Genomic DNA, 23,642 nt, shown 5'->3' on the forward strand with positions numbered 1-23,642 from the left:
ACCACGTACAATCAGTCTGCATTAAAGACCAGAGGCTGCGAGGAGAGGCCTTTTCTCTTCGAATAAAACTTTTCCACCATCATCATGCCTGATCTTGTTTTTTTCTGCACCTGTGAGCCACTGACCGGCCCAGAAAAGCGAGTCAAATTTGGGTAGCGCAGCTCGCCAATCTGTGGCCTAAAGAAACAACATGCTCGGGAGGATCAAATGGGATGGGAGATGTGTAATTACTGCTGGTTATGAAAACTGGCTGTCATTCTCTACGCGGCGAATTCAGAGCAGCCTGAGGATAGCCAAGACAGACACGCCTGGAAAGAGCTCTAATCTAGCACACTAAACTAAACAGACTTGTTTTGCTTGAAGTTTAATACAGAGTCAAAATGGACAATGTGCAGAAGGGCTGGGCGATTTAAATTGAATAGTCTTGAATATTCACAATATATTCAGAGTGATTTCACTGGCTATATAAAATAAAGCAACATCATGGATATTGTGATGATTTTAAAGAGCACCTATTATGGTTTTTCAAATATGACCTTTCATGTAGTGTGTTATATAGCTGTTTGTGAATGTAAAAAAGTCAAAAATCAAAGTGCATGACAAATGGAGTTATTGACTCCCAAAAGAAAGAACCGATTCTGAACACCTGAAACGAGTCGTTAGTAATTCCAGACTTACTTCCTGTACTAACCTACGTAATTTGGTAACAAAAACCTGCCTCTGGTCTTCATTGGCTGCTTGCAAACAGCTTTGACCCGCCCTCAAACACTACACTAAACGGTAGACCAATCGCAACAGACTGGGACATCTGACCAATCAGAGCAGAGTATGTTCTCTGAAAGGAGGAGTTTAGAATGAATCCTTTAGAACGGATCAATGAACGAGTCGTTTTTGACACTGGGAAAAAAAGGTAGTGCTGCAATTTAAATTATGGGCAAATTAAAGTGTTTTTTGGCCTTGGATGCACGTAAATCTATTGTATGAGACTATTTTCAGGGGGGCACGTTTAAAAACCATAATAGCTGCTGTTTAACAGTGCTGGGTAGGTCGCGAGTTGGAGTCCAGGGCGTGCTGAGTGACTCCAGCCAGGTCTCCTAAGCAACCAAATTGGCCCGGTTGCTAGGGAGGGTAGAGTCACATGGAGTAACCTCCTCGTGGTCACTAATGTGGTTCGCTCTCGGTGGGGTGCATGGTGAGTTGTGCATGGATGCCGTGGAGAATAGCGTGCAGCCTCCACATGCGCTAAGTCTCCGCGGTAACGCGCTTAACAAGCCATGTGATAAGATGCACAGACTGATGGTCTCGGACACGTTGGCAACTGAGATTCATCCTCCGCCACCTGGATTGAGGCGAGTCACTACGCCACCACGGGGACTTACAGCGCATTGGGAATTGGGCATTCCAAAAAGGGGAGAAAAAAGCGCTGGGTAGATTACTTCTGAAATGTAATTTGGTACGGATTACAAATCATATGATAAAAAATTTAGTTAGTAACGTAATCTCTTGGATTACATTTTTAAGGTTATCTAATTATCTGATTGCTTTTGGCTTCTGATCTTACTCTTCTTTTATTGATGTTACATGCATTTAAATAGAATAAACTTGCACCATTTTGACAATACTGCTTAAATGCATTAAAGACAACACACTAAATGAATACTTAATGGATCAAAATATGAGAATTTATACGATTTTTGTTTTAACTCGCCATTTGTCTGTTTCTGAGTAAAAATAAAAAAGGCATTTTGCTCCAGCAATTATGGCATTGCAAATGCCATCCATATGTGGTAACAGATCAGACCATTTATATTTATGAATAGTCACAAAAAAAACAAAAAAACATTAATGTACATTTTTTATGCCGAGTACAAAAGCAATTCACAAAACTAAAACTAATCCATTTTCAGTGTAATTATGGCGGGAGGCTACTATAAAGTCTGTGGGTACAATTTAGAATTTAAATTATTTAAAAAGAAGACTAAGAGGGATCAATAAATGATGAACAGTTTACTACCTTTGCCTGATTAATATGCAATCATGTAATCTATAGAAAGTTATTGTACTCTGATTACAAATATAAAAAAATGCAATCTAATATCATTACAAGTACTTGATTTTTATAATCTGATTACGTAATCCAGATTACATGTAATCCTTTACTACCCAGCACTGGATTTTAATTTTTTTTTTTTTTTTTTTGTCATTATGTTTTCTAAAGTATGAGAGCATTAATAAAGATGTTTTGATTATTAAAACATTAGCATCTCTGATTTAAAACTTACCAACTCTAATGATATTTTTTGCTTTTGAATACTGATTAATTTCTGTGAATCACTTTAAACTGTCCGTTTCAATAAATAAATTCAATAAACTATTTGTTTGCGCTGTCACTCGAAAATGCAAGTCCCTGCATGGAATTTGTAATATATTACAATGTTTTAGTAAAAATTAGGGCTGCACAATTAATCGAAATAAAATCGAAATCACAATATGACATTGTGCTATTATTAAACCGCAAAAGGCTACGATATATTACTTTGTATATATTAATAATGATAATATTAATAAATATTATTTTAAAATAATATTCAAGTTGACTGGGTTTGAAAAAATGATGATGATGAATAGTGGGCTAATAATTTTAGGATTTACGCATTTCAATTTCATAATCAAATTCCTTCAAATTAAACTGCGTAATCTTTAACAAAAAATGTTTTATAAATGATAATAAAAAAACGTTTTTTTTTTTTTTTTTAATTAAAAATTTCAATTTGATGGAATTTTTAAATGAAACTGGAATGTGTAAATTAAAAAAAATAGGCTACAATATATTTTTTAAGTGTAGTTTTGTTTATATCGCAGGTAAAATTACAATCGCAATACTTTCAAAATAATCAAAATATGACTTTTTGTTCAAATCGTGCAGGCCTAGTAAAAATATGTGTGTAACGAGGTTCTTAAGATGGGCAAGGAGGAGGTGGGAACCAGCTGAACAGTCAACATAAAACTTTAAGAACAAACTGAACTCAAACATAACATAAACTGCAAAACAAACAAAGATGCGCACACACAGCTTCGTGCATCCTCTCTCTCTCTCTCTCTCTCAGACTGGCATCCCCTTATCTCTCTCCCGCTAATTAGTCAACTCAGCGCCAGGCGTGCATCATCACAGCGTGGCCACGCCCCCCTCCTCGTCACAATTTGTAGGTAACATATTTTTCTAAAGTAATGTTCCAGGTTCAATACAAGTTAAGCTCAATCGGCAGCTTTTGTGGCATAATTTTAATACCAAGTTTACCGTTACGTTGTCATAATAACAAAGTTGCAATGTTGGTTATAACGTTACACAAATAAGATTAGTGATCAATTTTATCACACTAAAATCATGTTAACACATTGTGGGGATGGGGGAGTGGTCGTGTGTCTGTTTGCGGGAGAGAGGGAGTGGTGTGGCTCGTCAACCTGGTTGGCTTAATTTCTAACAGCTGTTTCTTATTACAGTGATGGCGGAGAGAGCCCTTAAAAGCAGCCAAACATGCCAGAGAAGACAGAGAGAGAATGAGTTGAGTGTACAGCATTGCCATCTGTTGATATTGAGTGTTTATTCTGCTGAGATCAGACGAGACCAGGCGAGCCCGAGGCGGTGTGGCCATAGGCTGCGCTTCCCCGGAGAGTAGTGGCAACAGTCGGGCCACCCATTGCTCAGGCGGCCATACCCACACCTCGGCTGTCTTATCGAAGAGGTCATGGTCTGCTTCGGGATCATCGGCCGGTGCCATTTTGACGAGGGTGACCGGTTGGACAGCCGGGGTGGGCTCTAGGGCCACAGCAGCAACCCCCTCGTGTCTGATCAGGCTCCGGAATGCCTATCGGTCCTCCGCTTGGGCCTGGAGCAGGAGCTGAAAACGCTATTCCTGCTCCAGCTACAGCCCGACAAGGGCTTGATGCTGGTTTTGCTGGATGCCGGCGAGGGTCTTGATCACCTCGCCCAGAGGTGAGGATTCCATGGCGATGTATCTCCACAAATTCTCCCGGGTTTCGGCACCAGTGTAACACAACTTCAGATTCGGGTATGGTAAGGAGGAAACGGGGAAAAGTGACATGCTTCAAGTAGGCTTTTATTTCCTTTGCCTTTGTGCACAGCGTATGCACTCTTTTTGTGCTTTTACTCAGTTCAATAACACTCTCAAAATAAACAAACTTCTCCGTCATCACTGTAACGAGAAACAGCTGTTAGAAATTATGCCAGGTTGAGGAGCCACACCACTCCCTCTCTCCCGCAAACAGTCACACGACCACGCCCCCATCCCCACACACATATGATGTTTACGTCTTGTGGCTACACTTAAAACCGTAACCACGATTTTTGCTATTTTTTTAATACATGAGGGATGAATCCAAATGATCTACTGTGTTAAAACATTACGTGGCAAATGCTGTTAAATGAGCTTAAATTGTTTTGAACCCAGAATAATTAATATTGCAGCAAAAATCAGCAGAAATACATAAGAGTGAGCAAACTATAATCGCACAACATGAGTGCATGGCATAATTACACTGCAGATAATGCAATATCATTCTTCTAAAAAGAAGCCATAATGTGGGATTCATGCGGTGTGTCGAAAGGAACAGAGGGAAAAAGTGAAGAAAGAAACGACAGAAACTTCCTCTGGTTATACCCCCACCTGCTTCTATCACCGTGTCCCCTAGAGGACATTATGCAGGAGGACAATGCACCAAGGCAACACAGGCCTGTTGCAACAGGTTGCAGCTGCAACAAAAAACATCCGAGCAACACACTCTCAGTAAAGAGAGGGATCCAGTTCTGCTATCAAATACACATTGACCCAACTGTATATCATTGCTAGTTAGTCATGCATCAGCAGATATCTCTATTCCAATGTAAAGTGCAGTAACCTTGCACAAATACAATTGCAACTGCCTCCCTGTAGCTTCTTTGGGTTAAGAATCTCTCTCAAGGGTACAATGGTGACCTCGACAACTCACTAGTTCATTAAGCACCCCTTCCAAGGCTTGAACCTTTAACCTTTGGATCAGTAACCTAGATTTGTAACCACAACACACTACTGCATGCGCTTGTACTCACAATTTAGATTTTGCATGTAGATACTAGTTTTTAGACACACCAAACATTCTCTGATAATGACTGCATTAGAATACTGCAACTGGATGATTTTCATGACAATCGGATCTGTTAACGGTTCTTGAATGTGCATTCTTTCGGTAATGAGAACTTAAAATGCTGATATTCGTGCACTTCAATTCAGCGGTGCCACAACATTGCTGCTGAGTCTATGTTGAGAGACAAAGCATGAGCAGTGTAGTCCAATTGTCAAACAAATGACTCTTTTGAACCGGTTCTTTTTAGTGAATCAACAACTACAGTGTGTCCAGTGTAATACAATTTTCAAACAAATGACTCTTTGAGCTGGTTCTTTTAAGTGAATCAACAACTACAGCATGACCAGTGTAGTCCAATTCTCAAACGAATGACTCTTTTGAGACGATTCTTTTTAGTGACTCAATAAAGACAGCGCAACTAGTGTAATTCGATTCTCAAACAAATGACTCTTCTGAATCAGTTCTTTTTAGTGAATCAGCAACTACAGCGCAATCAGTGTAGTTCGATTCTCAAACGAATGATTCTTTTGAGACGATTCTTTTTAGTGAATCAACAAATGCAGCGCGAACAGTGTAGTCCAATTGTCAAACAAATGACTCTTTGGAGCTGGTTCTTTTAAGTGAATCAACAACTACAGCATGACCAGTGTAGTCCGATTCTCAAACAAATGACTCTTTTGAGCCGGTTCTTTTTAGTGAATCAACAACTACAGCATGACCAGTGTAGTCCGATTCTCAAACAAATGACTCTTTTGAGCCGGTTCTTTTAAGTGAATCAACAGCTACAGCATGACCAGTGCAGTCCGATTCTCAAACAAATGACTCTTTTGAGCCGGTTCTTTTTAGTGAATCAACAACTACAGCATGACCAGTGTAGTCCGATTCTCAAACAAATGACTCTTTTGAGCCGGTTCTTTTAAGTGAATCAACAACTACAGCATGACCAGTGTAGTCCGATTCTCAAACAAATGACTCTTTTGAGCCGGTTCTTTTAAGTGAATCAACAACTACAGCATGACCAGTGTAGTCCGATTCTCAAACAAATGACTCTTTTGAGCCGGTTCTTTTTAGTGAATCAACAAGTACAGTGCAATCAATGTAATCCAATTCTCAAACAAATGACTCTTTTGAGCCGGTTCTTTTAAGTGAATCAACAACTACAGCATGACCAGTGTAGTCCGATTCTCAAACAAATGACTCTTTTGAGCCGGTTCTTTTTAGTGAATCAACAACTACAGCATGACCAGTGTAGTCCAATTCTCAAACAAATGACTCTTTTGAGCCGGTTCTTTTTAGTGAATCAACAAGTACAGTGCAATCAATGTAATCCAATTCTCAAACAAATGACTCTTATTAGCAGGCTCTTTTTAGTTGAAGTGGTGACGAAGAATCTGACTGAATTAACAGACTTGACTCGGAAAAAAAACAAGTGTGTTATATGCACTCATGGCATTTACGGAGACTCAGTTACTGACTGGTTGTTCATAAGTCAACATGAAATTTAAAATACACATTATGAGTTTTGTTGTAATAAGTGAATAATCTGAATAAGAACTCTAAACGTACTTTCAGGCAATTAAACACAATCGCCAAAATACAATTCTTTTAAAAAACAGTTCAACTTGCTTTCAGTATTTTACTTGTCTTTCATGTTTATCAAAATCCACTTCTGAATTAAAATTAAACAGTTATCTGGTAAGATATCTAAATGGTTGTTTAAAAATAAAAGTTCAGCTACCAGTCCGAAATTAAAAAGTTAATTTCAAAACCTGAATCAGACTTGTGATGTCACCTGCCTGACAAAAAAAAAAAAAAAAAAAAAAGGGATGGATGAACAAATTAATTAGACTTTCACTGAAGGATCGACGTGAGCCATATCTCGAGACCAGAATAACAGAGACTTGGGTTCGGCTATTTTGACTTGGGCCAGTCAGCAACCACCCAGAATACCCTAGCAATCGCAGAGCAGTGCACTAAAACCCACTCAGAACACCTTACCAACCACACTACAATGCTTTGGCAACCAACCACAATATCCAAGCAATGTGGCGGCACCAGAAAATGTAAAAATCTCATCATAACTTGCAATACCAAGTTGATAATTTAGTGTTTGCTTAAAAATATGAACATGAAGTAGCCAAATAAAATTTACTGAAAGGCTTTTCTCTGTACATGTTAAATAATGTAACATGATTCCTGGTGCTGAACTGCAGCAGAACAGCTTTACTACAAAAAATACCCCTCGCAAACACACCTTTCGTTTCTAGGTTTGTTCAAACAAGTTCTTGTTGTACACTCAAGAACACACACATTCTAACAAGACATCGGTCTCAGTCTATTTTATGGCGTAGTAACTCTTTCCTAAAGGGGAAAAAAAGCTTTCAAGGTACATTTACAGTTAGCGCATCCCCTCTGGCTTTATCTGGATTGAGAGCTGCACTGCTCGAGATCTTCAAAGACTGAACATCTGGCATTATGACCTCAGAGAACAGACCGAACAGTTTACAAGACCACAAATCTATCACTGTCAATAAGGGCTGGGTGGAGATCTCGGCAATCAAAGTGATGCATACGATCATTTCCCAAGTGAGAAGTTCTACATGCTGGACAACAACAAATCTCGAAGGATCCAAACTCTACACAGCATTACATAGCAATGTCACAGAGAGTAGTGCTTCTAGTCTCAAAAGATAACTCACAATGTTTCGATATCAGAAAGGTCATATCGACATATTATAAAACAGAAGACCAAGAGTGGCCCCACAAAATATTTAGACACTTAAAAATGTCTGAATCTTATTGCTTTAGATTTCAAAGCGTCATCTGCAAACGAAAGCTTTTCTCAAAACTAACTTAACTTTTCTGAGCCATTTTTGCAATGCCTATAGATATATCGGTCTTTCACTAGATATAATGGCTTAGTGTTGAGTTTACAGTTGTAATTTGAATTCAGATTTATAAACAGATTCACTTGGACTCGGCTCTTTTGAGTCCAACTTGGCCCCCTTTGGATTCGGACATGACTCGAACTTGACTGGTTAAAGACCAAGGCCTAGATGCAAGAAAACCATCAAGTGTATTGTCACTAAGGCTTTTAAAGGAATATTACATGTTCAATACAAGTTAAGTTCAATCGACAGCATTTGTGGCATAATGCTGATTACCACTCAAAAAATTATTTCGACTCATCCCGCCTTTTCTTTACAATGCAAGTGAATGGGACCAATTTTTGGAGAGTTTAAAGGCAGATGTGTGAAGCTTACAATTCTTGGACTCAACTAAGGTGGACTCGAACCCGACACTACGCGTTTGGCAACCAGAATGTTTCCAAATTCGTTTCGTCTTCGGTTTCGATGCTATAGGGTCATTCCAGTTGACAAGATTTTTACTGGTGAAAGATAAACATAATCCCATATCTCTGTGATTAAACCATATCGGGCCTATAAAATGAAGATATAAAAAGGACTGTTTGTTCAGAATCTAAAAGGATATTATGATATCTCTAAAACTTCTGGAGTTATAGGCACTCAAACTTTGGAAAAACAACATAAAAAAGTGCTTTCTCCCATTTTTGGACTCTCACCATTGGCGTATAATCCAACAAGAGGTGCTGAAGTCGACTGATTTTATTAATAGATCTTCCTATCTTTGTGTAGAAATAAAATCATGATGCTGACACCTTTCTAAGGTTATTTTTTTGACCTGTAGTTTTGCTCCAAAATCAAATGCGAAAATAGTCATTTTGACCTTCCTCTACAAAATAACGGATGACTCAGTAAATATTCATCCATGGCATTTTAATTTTTTGGTTGATTTGACACAGAATAACCCAATAGCTTTATGATTTCAATCCTACACTGTAAAAAATATCTGTAATTTTAATGGTAAAAGACTGTAAAAATGCTACAGTAAAAAAAATAAAGTTAATTGATAATGGGTAGTTACCTTAAAATATAATTTATATATATATATATATATATATATATATATATATATATATATATATATATATATATATGTAAAAAGTAGGATTTTTCCATATAATTAACGGTAAAAATGTATATTATGTTAAACAAGAGAGTACATGTACTTTATACGGTAAATTACAGTTTCAGAAAGTTAATATATTAAGTTTATCATTTAGTGATAAAAAACGACGGTAATGTACCGTAAAATACACAGGCATCAAAATGACATCCCGTAAAGCCTGAAGCGTGGTTACCGTTTTTTTTTTACGGGGAATTTCTGGCAACCACAGCTGCCCAGTTTTTTACAGTAAATTTAACAGGATTTATATTATTTTTTTTTACAGTGAAATGTTTTGCTTGAAAAGTGTGCTTGTGCTAACTTTCTTTCAAATGAATGCCACTTGCTTTGATATTTTGTTATCCAATGCAATGTTTTTCAGACATTTTTAAGTATCCTGACCCAAACAGGCCCCAACTTCCAAGCTTCCGAAGCTTCCAAGACCCAAGATGAACGAGGTGGACATCAATATTCCCTCATACCAGGCCCACTTATAGTTCTTACATAGTCACCTTTCCACTGTGTCTAGGTTTGGGCATGACTGAAACACCAATCAGAACAGAGAAAGAACCTTGGAATTCCATGGAAACATCCCCACTTACCTGCATCAGTTTCCCTTCGGCATAGCCAGCGCTGCCCCCGGCAAACACCCCTTCCAGGGTGATGGACCTGCTGCTGGGCTCCTGCTTCAGAAGAGTCACCTTGATCACGGCTCTGGTGGCGGATCGTTCGGAGTCCACTGCAGCGGCTAGTTCCAGACCGGTGTGGTCCAACGCCACCTGCAAGGCGGCCATGAGTAGCCACGGCCAGAGCCCGGCCAATCGCTGCACAGGAACCCTCATTGTCCTGGCTGCAGTGGCGGGCTCCGGCCAGACATTACGCACTGTCCAATTAGAGCTCAGCAAAAAGACACACTCAATTCCTAACAGTCCACTAAATGTGTCCAGAGAATTTGGGTGGATTGGACGTTTATTTGCTTAATTGTTTCAGCTCAACAGTTATCTAGTGTTGTGCTTTCAGATTAAAGAATATAATTAACTGTTTATAAAGCTTATAACACTTCCTATCACACCCAAAAGCCACATTAGTATTCATTAAATGCAAGTTCATGTGGGTTGACCTGTATCAGTGACAGGTGAACATGACTGACATTTGAAATGTGATTGACAGCCAGTGATTGACAGCTGACAGATTTTTAAAGTGGGCATTGATTCAAACACAGAGTTTGAACCTTCAAACAGATCACTATTGATATTCTGGAAGTATTTATCTCACGTTTGTGATCGATAAAGTCACGTCACGATCACTCCATTATTGTGCGTTACATTCCATGCGGCCACTTCAAAGGACTCCCGACATTCCGGAATGTAACAGGTTGTGGCAGAATTATTGTATCCATCAATGCAACAATGTTTCAGTGTTATTCCAATCAAAACAGATGATCTGCTCAGATAACACCAAACTAAATCAGATTCATAACAGCTGATAATCTCCCTTTGATCTCAACGAGGTGAAAACTTTCCCCATGAGGTTCAAGATAAAAAACGAGACGAGAAAAAGAGAGAAACATTATCCGAACAAAACTTTGCAGAAACTTTTACGAAGCGAATCGCTTGAGCGCAAACGATCGAAAACACTCGATGAAGAGCCGTTTACGAAGACTCGTTTCCATTTTCGTAAATGAATAAGAATTAACACACTGCTGTAACTTTGCAAACCTGTTCGCTTGTTCGATTATCAGGTTTTCCCGATTTAAAATCGATAATCCACAGATCCATGTCGAGAAATCCACTGGTTTAATAGGTAGAAATCCAAACGCGTTGTTCGCGGTTTGAGGGAGTTTGAAATAAAGCCACTGCGTTGAACTGAGAGTGAACGTAAGAGCGTGTGTGTGTGTCGTGTGTGTGTGTGTGTGTGTGTGTGTGTGTGTCTACCTGCTGACTGACTATCAATGGGGTGGAGCAGAACTACTATGATTCGACCTATTAAAATCCATATAAACTGCGTCCTCTAGCGGAAATCTCTGGAAGAACAGGAGAATTGAGTGAAGATAAGTATTTATTTGAGTGATTCATTACTTTAACACGTTAATTGCAACAGTTTAAAGCTATTAAATACTACTTTAAAAAAATGATTTATAACTACATACACTCCAAATTTTTTTTTTAAAGATTTATGCATTTAAATTTCATAACAAATTTCCATTCCTAGTTAAACTGAGTAATATTGAACAAAAGTGAATAATAAAAAAAAAAAACCTTAGAGTTTTATTAATTTAAATTTGTTAAAGATTCCACATTTCAATTTGATGGAAATTTGTAATTAAATTTAAATTCATAAAATGTAAAAAAAAAAAAAAATAAAAAAAAAATGTGTGCATTCGTGGCATAATGTTGATAAAAATAAAACATTAATTTTGACTTGACCCTTTGTTTCTTTTAAAAAAGAAAGAAAGAAAGAAAGAAAGAAAGAAAGAAAGAAAGAAGGAAGAAAGAAGGAAAGAAAGAAGGAAGAAAGAAAGAAAGAAGGAAGAAAGAAAGAAAGAAAGAAGAGAAGGAAGACAGAAAGAAGAAAGATAGAAAGAAAGAAAGAAAGAAAGAAAGAAGGAAGAAATGTAGAAAGAAGGAAGACAGAAATAAGGAAGAAAGAAAGAAAGAAGGAAGGAAGAAAGAAGGAAGGAAGACAGAAAGAAGAAAGATAGAAAGAAAGAAAGAAAGAAGGAAGAAATTTAGAAAGAAGGAAGACAGAAATAAGGAAGAAAGAAAGAAAGAAGGAAGGAAGAAAGAAGGAAGGAAGAAAGAAAGAAGAAAGAAAGAAAGAAAGAAAGAAGAAAGAAGAAAGACAGAAAGAAGGAAGAAAGAAGAAAGATAGAAAGAAGGAAGAAAGAAAGAAAGAAGAAAGAAAGAAAGAAAGAAAGAAGAAAGAAAGAAAGAAGAAAGACAGAAAGAAAGAAATAAAGAAATAAAGACAGAAAGAAGGGAGAAAGAAGAAAGACAGAAATAAAGAAAAAAGAAAGAAGGAAGAAAGAAGAAAGACAGAAAGAAGGAAGAAAGAAAGAAAGAAGAAATAAAGAAATAAAGACAGAAAGAAGGGAGAAAGAAGAAAGAAAGACAGAAAGAAAAAAGAAAGACAGAAAGAAAGAAAAAAGAAAGACAGACAGAAAGAAAGAAGAAAGAAGAAAGAAAGAAGACAGAAAGAAAGAAAGAAAGACAGAAAGAAGAAAGAAAGACAGAAAGAAGAAAGACAGAAAGAAGAAAGAAAGAAAGAAAGAAGAAAGACAGTAAGAAAGACAGAAAGAAAGAAAGACAGAAAGAAGAAAGACAGTAAGAAAGACAGAAAGAAAGACAGAAAGAAAGAAGAAAGACAGAAAGAAGAAAGACAGAAAGAAGAAAGACAGACAGACAGACAGACAGACAGACAGACAGAAAGAAGAAAGAAAGAAAGAAAGAAAGAAAGAAAGAAAGAAAGAAAGAAAGAAAGACAGAAAGAAAGACAGAGAAAGAAGAAAGAAAGAAGCATAAATCTGGGTTCTAGTGAGGCACAATGGAAGTGAATGGGGTCAATCTGTAAATGTTAAAATACTGTTTCTACTGTATAGCCACAAAACATAAAGATAACACGTGAACATGTGATAAAATCACTTACTAACCATATGTGTACAACTATATCTAATTTTACAACTTCTTTGCCATGATGATTTAAGACACCAATTTAAACAACTTCACAGCTCCAGTAATACACAAGTTTTAACAGAAGAATGAATGTAAGTGCTTTTATAAAATTATAAGCGTCACATTTCTGCATTTAAACCCTCCAAAAATGTACCCCATTGACTTCCATTGTAATATGGAAAATGTTTTGTGATATTCAACATTATGCCACAAATGCTGTTGATTCAGCTTAACTTGTATCGAACTCGGAAAATTCCTTTAAATACATTTTTGACTGTACAACAGCTGCTCCCTCCTACATTTAGCTCCCTTACAACAATTTTGGCAGCAGTGTTATACGAGTCAAGCTGTCTAGCATTTGTATTATTATTTTCTTTTTCTTTATTTATTTATTTATTGGTTAAAGTAAAAATAGCAGCAAAGATTAAGTACTTTCATTGAATAAGTTAGTTTAAGTGTGTACTTAAAAATATTAAGTAAATTCGACATTCGACTTATAAGCTAATGCTATTTATGATTGTTTGTTATTTTTACAATACGTCATCATGCATTAATCCTTAAGTAGAAAACCTTGTCATTTTTATTAGCTATTTTGAGTCAATTTCACTGGTATATAAAATCAGTAAATTTGACTTAACTTTTCAAAGCAGGTGTTCCCAGCATGCACAGGGCTTGAATAATTAATGAGCTTGCATGGTTTCACTGTTTACAAGTTTATTTACACCGTTTGTATTGTTAATTTTGTTGTTACGTTTGGAAACTTTTTGTTTTGCACAGTCTTAAGTTCATTTTCTACTGAAAATGACCAATTCATGATCAAAAATATTTTCTGTTGACTGTCACCGTCATCGTGTTTTGTGACCCAGGCGTTGAAGTCTGCATGTACAGCTTTCTGTATAACTCTGTTTTATAAACTACATGGTATGCATTAGTTAAAGTTTCCCTATGAGAGGCTTCTGTATGTCATGTAATATCTGATTAAACTTGTTTACAGGGAATATTCAAAATATGACATGTTCTAATAAGATGTTAATTGAAAGTTTATTTAAATACCATGTACAGTATATCATATTTGTAAGTAAAAGTTACTGAATCTGCTAAAATGTTCAAATTAAATATACTCACTCACTTTAATCAATATTATGTCATAAACTCAAGGGGCAGGGCCAGAAGGGTGGCACATGGTGGCAGCTGCCACCCTAAAAATTAGCTTTGCCACCCCAACTCGGACCCTGCTCGCGTCCTGGAGACGGTGCACAACGGCTTAACCCGTCCGTGTGGCGCATGCTCCATAACAACGTTCTGCCAAGATGCCCGTGTCTGGCAGGAGACAGCGTTACACCCCAGCAGACAAACCTCCCCACCCCTGGCAAAAAATCCTGGACACGCCCCTGCATGCACCTAAAAAGATTTACTTCGTTTTATACCATTTAGATTTACTAAGAAAAACTGTGTGCAACAACTTGGAAAATACAGATGAAGTAAATCTCATAAGTTATTTCTTTCAGTGCAAAACATCTGATGAATTGCACTAAACACAAACATCTACTTCTGTTTTTCCAGCGTGAACATTATAATCATACGAAATTAATTGCAAAATGATTCTATTACAGTGTTTGCTAAATTACTTTCAAAAAGTAATCCACTAAAAATGACTAATTATTTCTTTAAAATTGTAATCAGATTACTTTTACTAATTATTTCATTGAAATCCATCACATTATTAATGACTATTAGGTTACTTTCTAAAACATGTTTCTGCTTAACAAATTCAAAATAATGTCTATATATCTTTCATGTTCATTGTTACGCACAGTCATCCTTCACAGTGACTCATGTATTCTACAAAAATAATATATTAGAAATAAACATAACCCTATAATGTACTTAAAAGTTATTTTAAATTCATTAAAAGTCAGTAACTGTAATCTGATTACATGAATTTAAAATGTAATGCATTAATAATGCACACCATTATCAGCATTTTCACTCGCTTTGAATTTATTCAAATTCAGCTCAACATAAATCTCAGTTCATTTCAGTGCTATTCAAATCTTTTGTTCTTGGTAACAATGTCAAATATTTATGTTGCCAATATACTGATGCTTATGCACTCTGTGTAAATAGAAATATATTTTACATTTAAGATAATTCAAAATAATATTTATAATCTATATTCAGAGCAAGGCTATTCATTTACATACTTGCATGGATGTGCAGTTAAAATTGATATTATAAAGTAAGTAGCTCAGATAAATGAATGTAAGTTACTATAAAAACAATGGATTTATTAAACGAAATACATAAATTACGACAAACAAATTAAAGGCTTATTAAAGTATTAACTTCTGGCTATTTATGCACTTAAATCAAACAAGAGCTAAAATGTCTTAAATATTGCTAACACGTCCTTTAAATATTTGTTGAGATCTATAATTCATATTATAATGCTTGTCATGAGCACATGCTGAGGAATCTTGCCTGTCACCTGTGGATCATAATCATAAAATCATAACAAATAAATGTGAGTTGAAAATAAATGTGCGTGTGAAAGTATTCTGAATATGAATCTTCCTACCTAACGAGCTGCAGTGACTAATTTCCATGAGTCGTGCTCTGCTGTTTGATTCGGATGTTTTCATTTGTCAATCTCTGATGTTGAGTGGCAGAATCTGAGGCCTAATTTACAGAACATTTCGTTTCAGTTCATTAGGCACCAGTTAGTCATATTAAGAACATATTTTATGAGTGAGTGAATCTCACAAAGCCTGTCGAGAACATGTCCAGGTCATGTGTCACCCCAAAATCCAAGAAAAATGAGAAATTATATTTTGCATAAAAACAATGAGGCCTATTTCAGGCCCATTCATATTTTGGGGCATTTCCATTATGCATCGGTACATTTCACTTGTGGGTTCTTTTTTTTTGTTTTGGTAAGCCTCATTATTCTCAGTGGTGATTCCCATTACTGTAATAGTCATTTTTCTATTGTATAACAGTGAAAAATACTGTAAAACAATGCTTTTTAAATACTTTAAATACTTTACAATATATATAAAAATTTTTTGTAGTACAGTGAAAATTTTTGAATTGTTTTCTTTATTAAAATAAGCAAAAAGTCAACCTTCAATGATTAATAAATACTTTACAATTATTATTATTATTATTATTATTATTTATTAATTATTTAAAATTTTTATTTTGCATTCTTACATTAAAGTAAAGGGAATTTTGGGGGGAAATGTGCTAGATTAATATGGAAATAATGTCACCATGCAAAATCTTTTAATAGTCCTACATAGGTGTCATTTTCCTTTTAGAATCAAATAAGTTCTCATTTCTTTCTCTTGATTCTGGGGGGTGAAATGTGACCCGGACATGTTCTTGACAGGCTTTGTGAGATTCACCTGTAAACTGTATAATCCTGTCCAACTTCTGATTTCTACTGCACTTTCACTTAAGCTTGGTAATATCTTTAGCAATACAAACAGACTGAAAAACCGACTAAGATGACACCATCTGGTATTAAACATCAGTGTCTTTGTAACCTTTTTTGAGGACTCCAAAGATGTTGACTCTTCTTCAGAATGGCTGACCTCATGCTTTCCAATTTTATGCTCCTCTGACTCTAGTTTGAAGTAAGTGCCCACACTGCCAGAGGGATTCACGCCTGACACAGAACTGGATGTCACAGTATTGGGTGTGGAGCTCTGAAGACTGGCAGATTCAGGTTTAGAAGCAGCAGACGAGGTGTAGAGAGTAGATGTAGAGGGCTCGGATGAGGCGGGCATGTGCTGGGCTTTCACAGGGGTGCCCACTTTCACAATGTGGACGTTCGGTAAGCTCTGGAACTCATCCACCATCTGAAACACTCTGTCGAGGTTCACGTCACTCCTCTTAGACTCGAGCGTGTTGTTTGCCCCCCATTCAGGAGTTTGGATGCTGTTGTGAGGATAGCTCATTGTATAGTTCTGAAAATGATAATGACAATCTTTAATGTGCGGTAAGGTGAATATCAAAAACCTGTCAACAACATGTCCAGATCACATTTCACTGCAATATCAAAAATAATAAGTATATTATTTATATATTATTTGTACCGTAAAGAAATAAGAAATTAAATTTGCATAAAAAAAGAAGACTATTTTTAGGACTTTTTTTAGAATTTTTTTTATTTTTTTTATCAAGTACATCCCAACATACTATACATCTATACATCATGGTAGTATATATGATGTATACTTAAAAATGACTGTATTTCAGTAATGAAACTAATGAGAATCCTCATTGACAATAATGGGAATTACAAAAAAAAATTAAAATAATGTCACAATGTAATTTTTTTTATTATTGTTATTATGTTTTTATTTTAATTTTGGGGTGAAATGTGACGGAAATATTCTTAACAGGTTTTGTGAGATTATCAAGTCATTCACATTTACTGAGACATAGTTATTTATTAATGTTTCTTCAACTTTTTGCAATTTCAAACTTTTTTATTTTTCTTATATAAAGGTCATAGAAATTTTGACACGAAAATTAAGACTTTTCCTTTTGTGTATAGATCTGACTTTTTCAGCCTTGTCCCAGACCCACACTTTCAATATTAATCTATGAATATACATTATAAAAATACAAATTATTAAATATTTATAACTATAATAGTGTAAACAAAAATTACGACTGTCCCACAGTTGTGGCATAATTTCCACCACAACAAACAATTTTTCCATTAAAATTATTTCTTTTCAAAAGTTAGTGTACTTGTTAACCAAGTGGACAAACGTGTCAGTGAAGAGCATGCTTGAGATGAAATATGAGACAAAATAAAGAAAAATCAATGTAAATATCACTTGATTTTTACTGGGTGTAATTTCCAATCAAGCTGTAATTTTGCTCAATTTTGCAAAAAGTGTGAAAATATTGTTTAATTCTGTGCATTTAGAATGCATCAAATGTTTATTTCAAAAACATTAAAAATGTCATTTCCAGCACAGAATTCTATTAACACTTTCATGGTCTCACGGTCAATTTGACCCTTTTGAATTTTTAACACGGATTTACATCAACTTTAAGTTTTCGGCCTGAAGCTTCATGACATCCTCCATAGAGTTGATCTGAACCTGGCAATTTGTACAAATTTCATGTATTTATAAACAAAGATACAAAAACAAAGTACCCACTTTGTACCTCAGGGTCAAATTGACCATTTTCTATCTTCAATTTCAAAAGCTTGTAATAAAGGCTCTGTTTGCTCTATCTCTCTAATGTTGGTCTTAAATCGTTCCTCTAGGTGGCAGCAAACGCTAGAAAAAATATTTTTTTCTGTATCACCTTCTGTCACAATCTACAGATCTAAAAGGCAGGGGGGGCACCCCAAAGCGGTTTGTGACTCCACCCATAGACATCCAGTCTGTTTTGGGAAGCCCCGCTGTAAAATGGTAGAAAAGTTCAAAATGTTATTATAAGTACACTCATACACATTATTTCATGGACACACAACACATAAATACATATAGACTGACACCCACAACACTCACTGATAACAGACACAATAAAAATATATTTTATTGTTAATTCAGTGTTCATTATGTGTTAATTAAATGCTTGACATGTTCAAATGAGATATAATAAACACCTGTTTAACAAAAATCTAGAATATATGCTAATTAAAGTTATTTGATTATTTTGTTCGAATAATCACTAAAGGAGTTTCAATAAAAAAATAAAAACTAAAAAAAGTAAATAAAAAAAAAAAGGTCTCATTCCTGCTCCGTTCACTGCTTCTGTAAGCCCCAAATAGCCACAAACTTTATATCAACTCTTACCTTAGGGGCACCCCCTGCCTTTCAGATCTGTATGTTGTGACAGAAGGTGATAAAGGAAAAGTGCTGCCACCTAGAGGAACGATTTAAGACCAAAAGTAGAGCGATAGAGCAAACAGAGCCTTTATTACAAGCTTTTGAAATTAAAGATAAAAAGGGGTACATTTGACCCTGAGGTACAAAGTAGGTACTTGGACCATGGAAGGGTTAAACATAACACAGAATTTGAGATGTGCTGGAAATGTGGTGGGAATTTTCATGACAAAAATGACATAAATCTCCTGTGATGCACATACATACACTGTTGGACATTGTTAGTAGACAAATTAAATAAACGAGTGCGAGTGTGAAAAATGTTTTAACAAGACTTTACTTTGTAGTCCACAGTTCTAAAACTGCCCGAAGCTGAAGAAACACTCCTATCTTTACTGTCACAAATATGTACAATAGCCTATTATTTACATAAGAACGTTTAAATGATGCTGTTAATAGCTCTCACCGGGTAATAACCATAATGTGAGTATGAAAGCGATGCTTGATCACCGCCTGCTCTGTTTGCTTCCATATAGCCAGGAGTACAACACTGACAAACTACTGAAAGCAAGAAAATCAAACAAACACTGAACAATAGTTACATATACAGAAACATGACAGTCAAAACCTTACCACTGATAAGTGTGAAAGTACCTGTATCTTTCAGAAAATAGTTAAATTGCAAAGTTTACCTGGCAAGTAAAATGCAGGCGTATATGTTGAGGGATGTGGTATATATTTAGGCTCCTGTGGACGAAACACAGCAGAGGTGCTGGGTTGAATCCCATGCAGAGTGTCGGGCTGATATCGGCGGATAACAGAAACCGGGATGCCCTTTTCAGCATAGAAGGGGGGCACATCACTGTGACGAAAGTTCCAGGAACGGGATGGGATCGGGGTTCGGTCATATCCCTTTTTCACCTGATGGGATTCTGTACCGTGGTACTGATATGGTTGTGCAGAACCTGAGAAGAAAGCATGAAGGACACTTCGAGAAATTTAACAGTTAAATGACTGCAATGTTCAGCTTTGACTGACTTTCTCATCTGTGTTCACTGCAGATCATAAGAAGAACTCATAACATGTCTTTATAAACAGGTTACTGTATGTACATTTTAAGGGTTGCTCCTTTTTTTGTCTGGGTCGATTAAAGGGATAGTTCACTCACAAATGAAAATTCACCATTTACTCACTCTCATCCCATCCCAGATGTGTATGACTTTATTTCTTCTTTACAACACAAAGATATTTAGAAGAATATTTCAGCTAGGTTGGTCCTTTCAATGCAAGTCTAGGGTGACCAGAAATTGGAAGCTCCAAAAAGCACATAAAGGCAGCATAAAAGTAATCCATAAGACTCCAGTGATTAAATCCATGTCTTCTGAAGTGATATGATAGGTGTGGGTGAGAAACAGATCACAATTTAAGCCCTTTTTTACTCTAAATCTCCACTTTCACTTTCAGATGAAGAAAGTCATACACATCTGAGATGGCATGAGGGTGAGTAAATGAGAGAATTTTCATTTTGGGGTGAACTATCCCTTTAAGTTAAAATACAGTAAAAATGCAATTTACGCAAAACAATTACTTTAATGCACCTATTTTAAGAGATTAAAGTCATTTTTATATTTGTTTCTGGGGCTTAAAGTAAAAACTGTCATGTGGTGTAACCATCCGGAGGAAATAAAAGCCAAAAGTTTTTTTTTTTTTTTTTTTTTTCCATGACTAGTGCAAAATAATCTTTCAATATTATTTCTTAAAAAAGAAAAACTGGGGCCTGGGTATCTCAGCGAGTAAAGATGCTGATTAACACACCTGGAGTCGTGAGTTCGAATCCAGGGTGTGCTGAGTGACTCCAGCCAGGTCTCCTAAGCAACCAAATTGGCCCGGTTGCTAGGGAGGGTAGAGTCACATGGGGTAACCTCCTCGTGGTCGCTATAATGTGGTTCTCGCTCTCGGTGGGGTGCGTGGTGAGTTGTGCATGTATGCAGCGGAGTATAGCATGAAGCCTCCACGCGCTACATCTCTACGGTAACGCACTCAACAAGTCACATGATAAGATGCGTGGATTGACGGTCTCAGACGCGGAGGCAACTGAGATTCATCCTCCACCACCCGGATTGAGGAGAGTCACTACGCCACCACGAGGACTTACAGCGCATTGGGTATCGGGCATTCCAAATTAGGGAGAAAAGGAGAGAAAACAAAAAAAAAAAAGAAAAACTAATCAATGAAACAATTTTGTTATAAAAAATTAATTTAATTAATTAAAGTCATTTGGTGTAACCAGCATATAGTTTGCAAACATAAATAGTAAAATAAAACAAATAAATAAATAGATAAATAAATAAATAAAGCAGAGAGGACCCCTTTAGACCCTTTTGAGTTTTAATTTTTTATTTTTTAAATAAGATATTTTGAAATTTTTATAAATAGGATCATTTTGTTCAGGTCATATGGAGTATCCCTGAGAAAACATTTTGATTTTCTTGATTTTGTTATTTGTGTAAATATATATATATATATATATATATATATATATATATATATATAAAAACAACAAAAAAACAACAAAAAAAAATTTATATATATATATAAACATTGGAATATGCTTGAAGCTTTTTATTTTTTATTTATTTTTTTGGGGTGTCTACACTATCATGTATTCATTTTACTTGATGGTTACACCACATTAAAAAATTTTTTTTATTATTATTTATTTTATTTATTTATTTATTTATTTGTAGAAAATGCTATAAATGTTTTTCAAATATTTATGAAACTAAATTGGACATAAAGATAAAATTTTCATAAACTTCACACGTGTGTTTTAAACTACATTAAAATATATATATATTAGCCTATTTTTAAGATTTACACATTTAAATTTCATAACAAATTTCCATCGAATTTAATTGCGGAATGTTTATCAAATTTACATGTATAAAAAAAGTATTATTTTATTTTATTAAAGATAAATCAATTCAATTTGATGGAGTTTTGTTATGAAACTGAAATGAGTAAATCTTAAAAAATAAATAAATAAATAAATAATGAGTGCAGATTTTTTTTAGTGGTTTCTAATTTTTCTCTCTCAGACAACCTTATTTGTCAATGACCCTTAAACAGATTAGAAGTGTTTGCTCAGACAAACATTACTATTACCATGCTCATAGGGTTGGTAATATAAACAAACCCCTAACACTATGTATTAAACTTCAGTGTGTAACTCGTAATATTAATCTTGAACTGGCCTCTTTTCTCGTTGTGCTCAGATTGTTGATTGACTCGGGGCGGTGCACGACAGGTCACCTTCTCTCCAGCCTGGATCTTGGCCTTGTTACTGATGGTCAGCCTCTTTAGATTTACCAGAAGTTCTGGTCGACCCAGTTTGAAGTTGGGGTTGTGAAAGTGATGCAGGCTGGGGTGCTTGTCTTTGGAGAGTCCGTCGAAAACCTTGCGGAAGCCGTACAGGTTGAGCTGTCGGATGAAACTGGTGAAGTTGTTGGTCTTGAACACATCAGCTTCTTGTTTGACTGGCGACAGCAGTTCGGTCTCAAAGCGCTGTTGGTCGATGATCACTCCGTCCCCACTCAGGTTCCAGACAACGGACCTGTTGTTGGGATCGTTTGCCAAACGCCATAGCTTAGCAGGGAAGTTATTGTGGTTTATGGGGACGCTGAGAAGTGACTGGTCAAACTCCATATCTACCAAGTTTAAAACATGTCAAAATCCCTTATTTTATGACCTGAAGGCGTAGATGTTGAATAAGTAAAAATGTTGAATAAGTAAACAAGGCTTATTCAACAGCAAACAGTCCATGTAAACAGCAGGTAACAATTTTTGAATACTTTTTAAAGGGATAGTTCACCCGAAAATGAAATTTCTCACCCTCATGCCATCCCAGATGTGTCTGACTTTCTTTCATCTGCAGAACACTAATGAAGAATTTTCGAAGAATATTTAAGCTGTGATGGTCCATACAATGCAACTGAATGGTGACCAGAACTTTGAAGCTCCAACAACCACATAAAGGCAGCATACTAGTAATCCATACAACTCCAGTGGTTTAATCCATGTCTTCAGAAGCCATCTAATCGATTTTGGGTGAGAACAGACCAAAATATAATCTTACCATTGTGGTCTATAGTCATGATCATGATTTCAAGCTCGATTACACATCCTAGTGCTTGACGCATATGCAGGGTGCTAGATGGCACTAGGAGGTGTAATCGAGCTTGAATTCATGATCGCCAAGAAGACTGTTGATGTCAAGATTTATAGTTTAGAGCAATATTATTGTCTATTCTCACCCACACCTATCATATTGCTTCTGAAGACATGGATTAAACCACTGGAGTCATATGGATTACTTTTATGCTGCCTTGATATGTTTTTTTTTAGCTCCAAAGTTCTGGTCACCATTCACTTCCATTGTATGGACCTGCAGAGCTGAGATATTCTTCTAATTTTCATTTTTTGGTGAACTATTCCTTTAATACTTTGATAGTTGGCATCAGCGTCCATCTAAAACTATTTGTAAACATAATTTCGCTGATTTTTTTATAACAATTAGCGTCTACATGCAGTTTTTATGAGCTCATATTAATTACGGTGATTTTTTTTTTTTAACCTTACTAATTATAGTTTGGCTATTATAATATATAATACCACTAATTGCAGCTAATTAACTTTGCCAAATTGCTTTTATGACCAAATTATTCCAAATAAAATTTCAAAATTATATAATATTTTTTAGTGATTTACTCATTTATTAATAAGTGCTACCAGACACCATATGTCATCAAATTACAGTTAATTAACCTGAAAACTTTGCCTTGAAACATTTTTATCATTGTTTGATGACTTATGACTAATTGTTTATGTTCAATTTGGATAAAGTATCTGCTAATTTAAGGAATCTAATTATACAATGGAAAACTAG

The 23,642-nt window shown here is 35.7% G+C and overlaps 2 protein-coding genes across 3 annotated transcripts in view; both read right to left on the bottom strand.

The window, feature by feature from the left end:
• Positions 1–10,902, bottom strand: part of LOC127423293 (E3 ubiquitin-protein ligase RNF43-like) — a 157,963-nt gene extending 147,061 nt beyond the window's left edge. For both annotated transcript variants that reach the window (XM_051667491.1, XM_051667483.1), the window contains exon 1: positions 9,771–10,902. In XM_051667491.1, coding sequence (XP_051523451.1) covers positions 9,771–10,010 — 240 coding nt within the window. In that variant the 5' untranslated portion in view covers positions 10,011–10,902. The remainder of the gene's footprint in view (positions 1–9,770) is intronic.
• A 4,374-nt stretch (positions 10,903–15,276) lies between these two features.
• hsf5 (heat shock transcription factor family member 5) lies at positions 15,277–22,402 on the bottom strand. The gene is made up of 5 exons (XM_051680706.1): positions 21,952–22,402; positions 19,390–19,662; positions 19,164–19,258; positions 16,436–16,810; positions 15,277–15,327 (listed from the first exon to the last, which is right to left on the bottom strand). Exons 1-5 carry the CDS (start codon positions 22,400–22,402, stop codon positions 15,277–15,279), a joined length of 1,245 nt encoding a protein of 414 aa, XP_051536666.1.
• Positions 22,403–23,642: the final 1,240 nt, after the last annotated feature.

The sequence above is a fragment of the Myxocyprinus asiaticus genome, chromosome 3 (genome assembly GCF_019703515.2).
Source record: "Myxocyprinus asiaticus isolate MX2 ecotype Aquarium Trade chromosome 3, UBuf_Myxa_2, whole genome shotgun sequence".
Classification (NCBI taxonomy): domain Eukaryota; kingdom Metazoa; phylum Chordata; class Actinopteri; order Cypriniformes; family Catostomidae; genus Myxocyprinus; species Myxocyprinus asiaticus.

Bases quoted from the DNA above. Each gene is read 5' to 3' on its own strand.
- hsf5 (XM_051680706.1), bottom strand. From the start codon at position 22,402: ATGGAGTTTGACCAGTCACTTCTCAGCGTCCCCATAAACCACAATAAC. The intron at 19,259-19,389 runs GTAAACTTTGCA...TCTTGCTTTCAG, and splicing joins GCCTGCATTTTACTTGCCAG to TAGTTTGTCAGTGTTGTACT. The intron at 16,811-19,163 runs GTGAGAGCTATT...TATCATTTTCAG, and splicing joins CACATTATGGTTATTACCCG to AACTATACAATGAGCTATCC.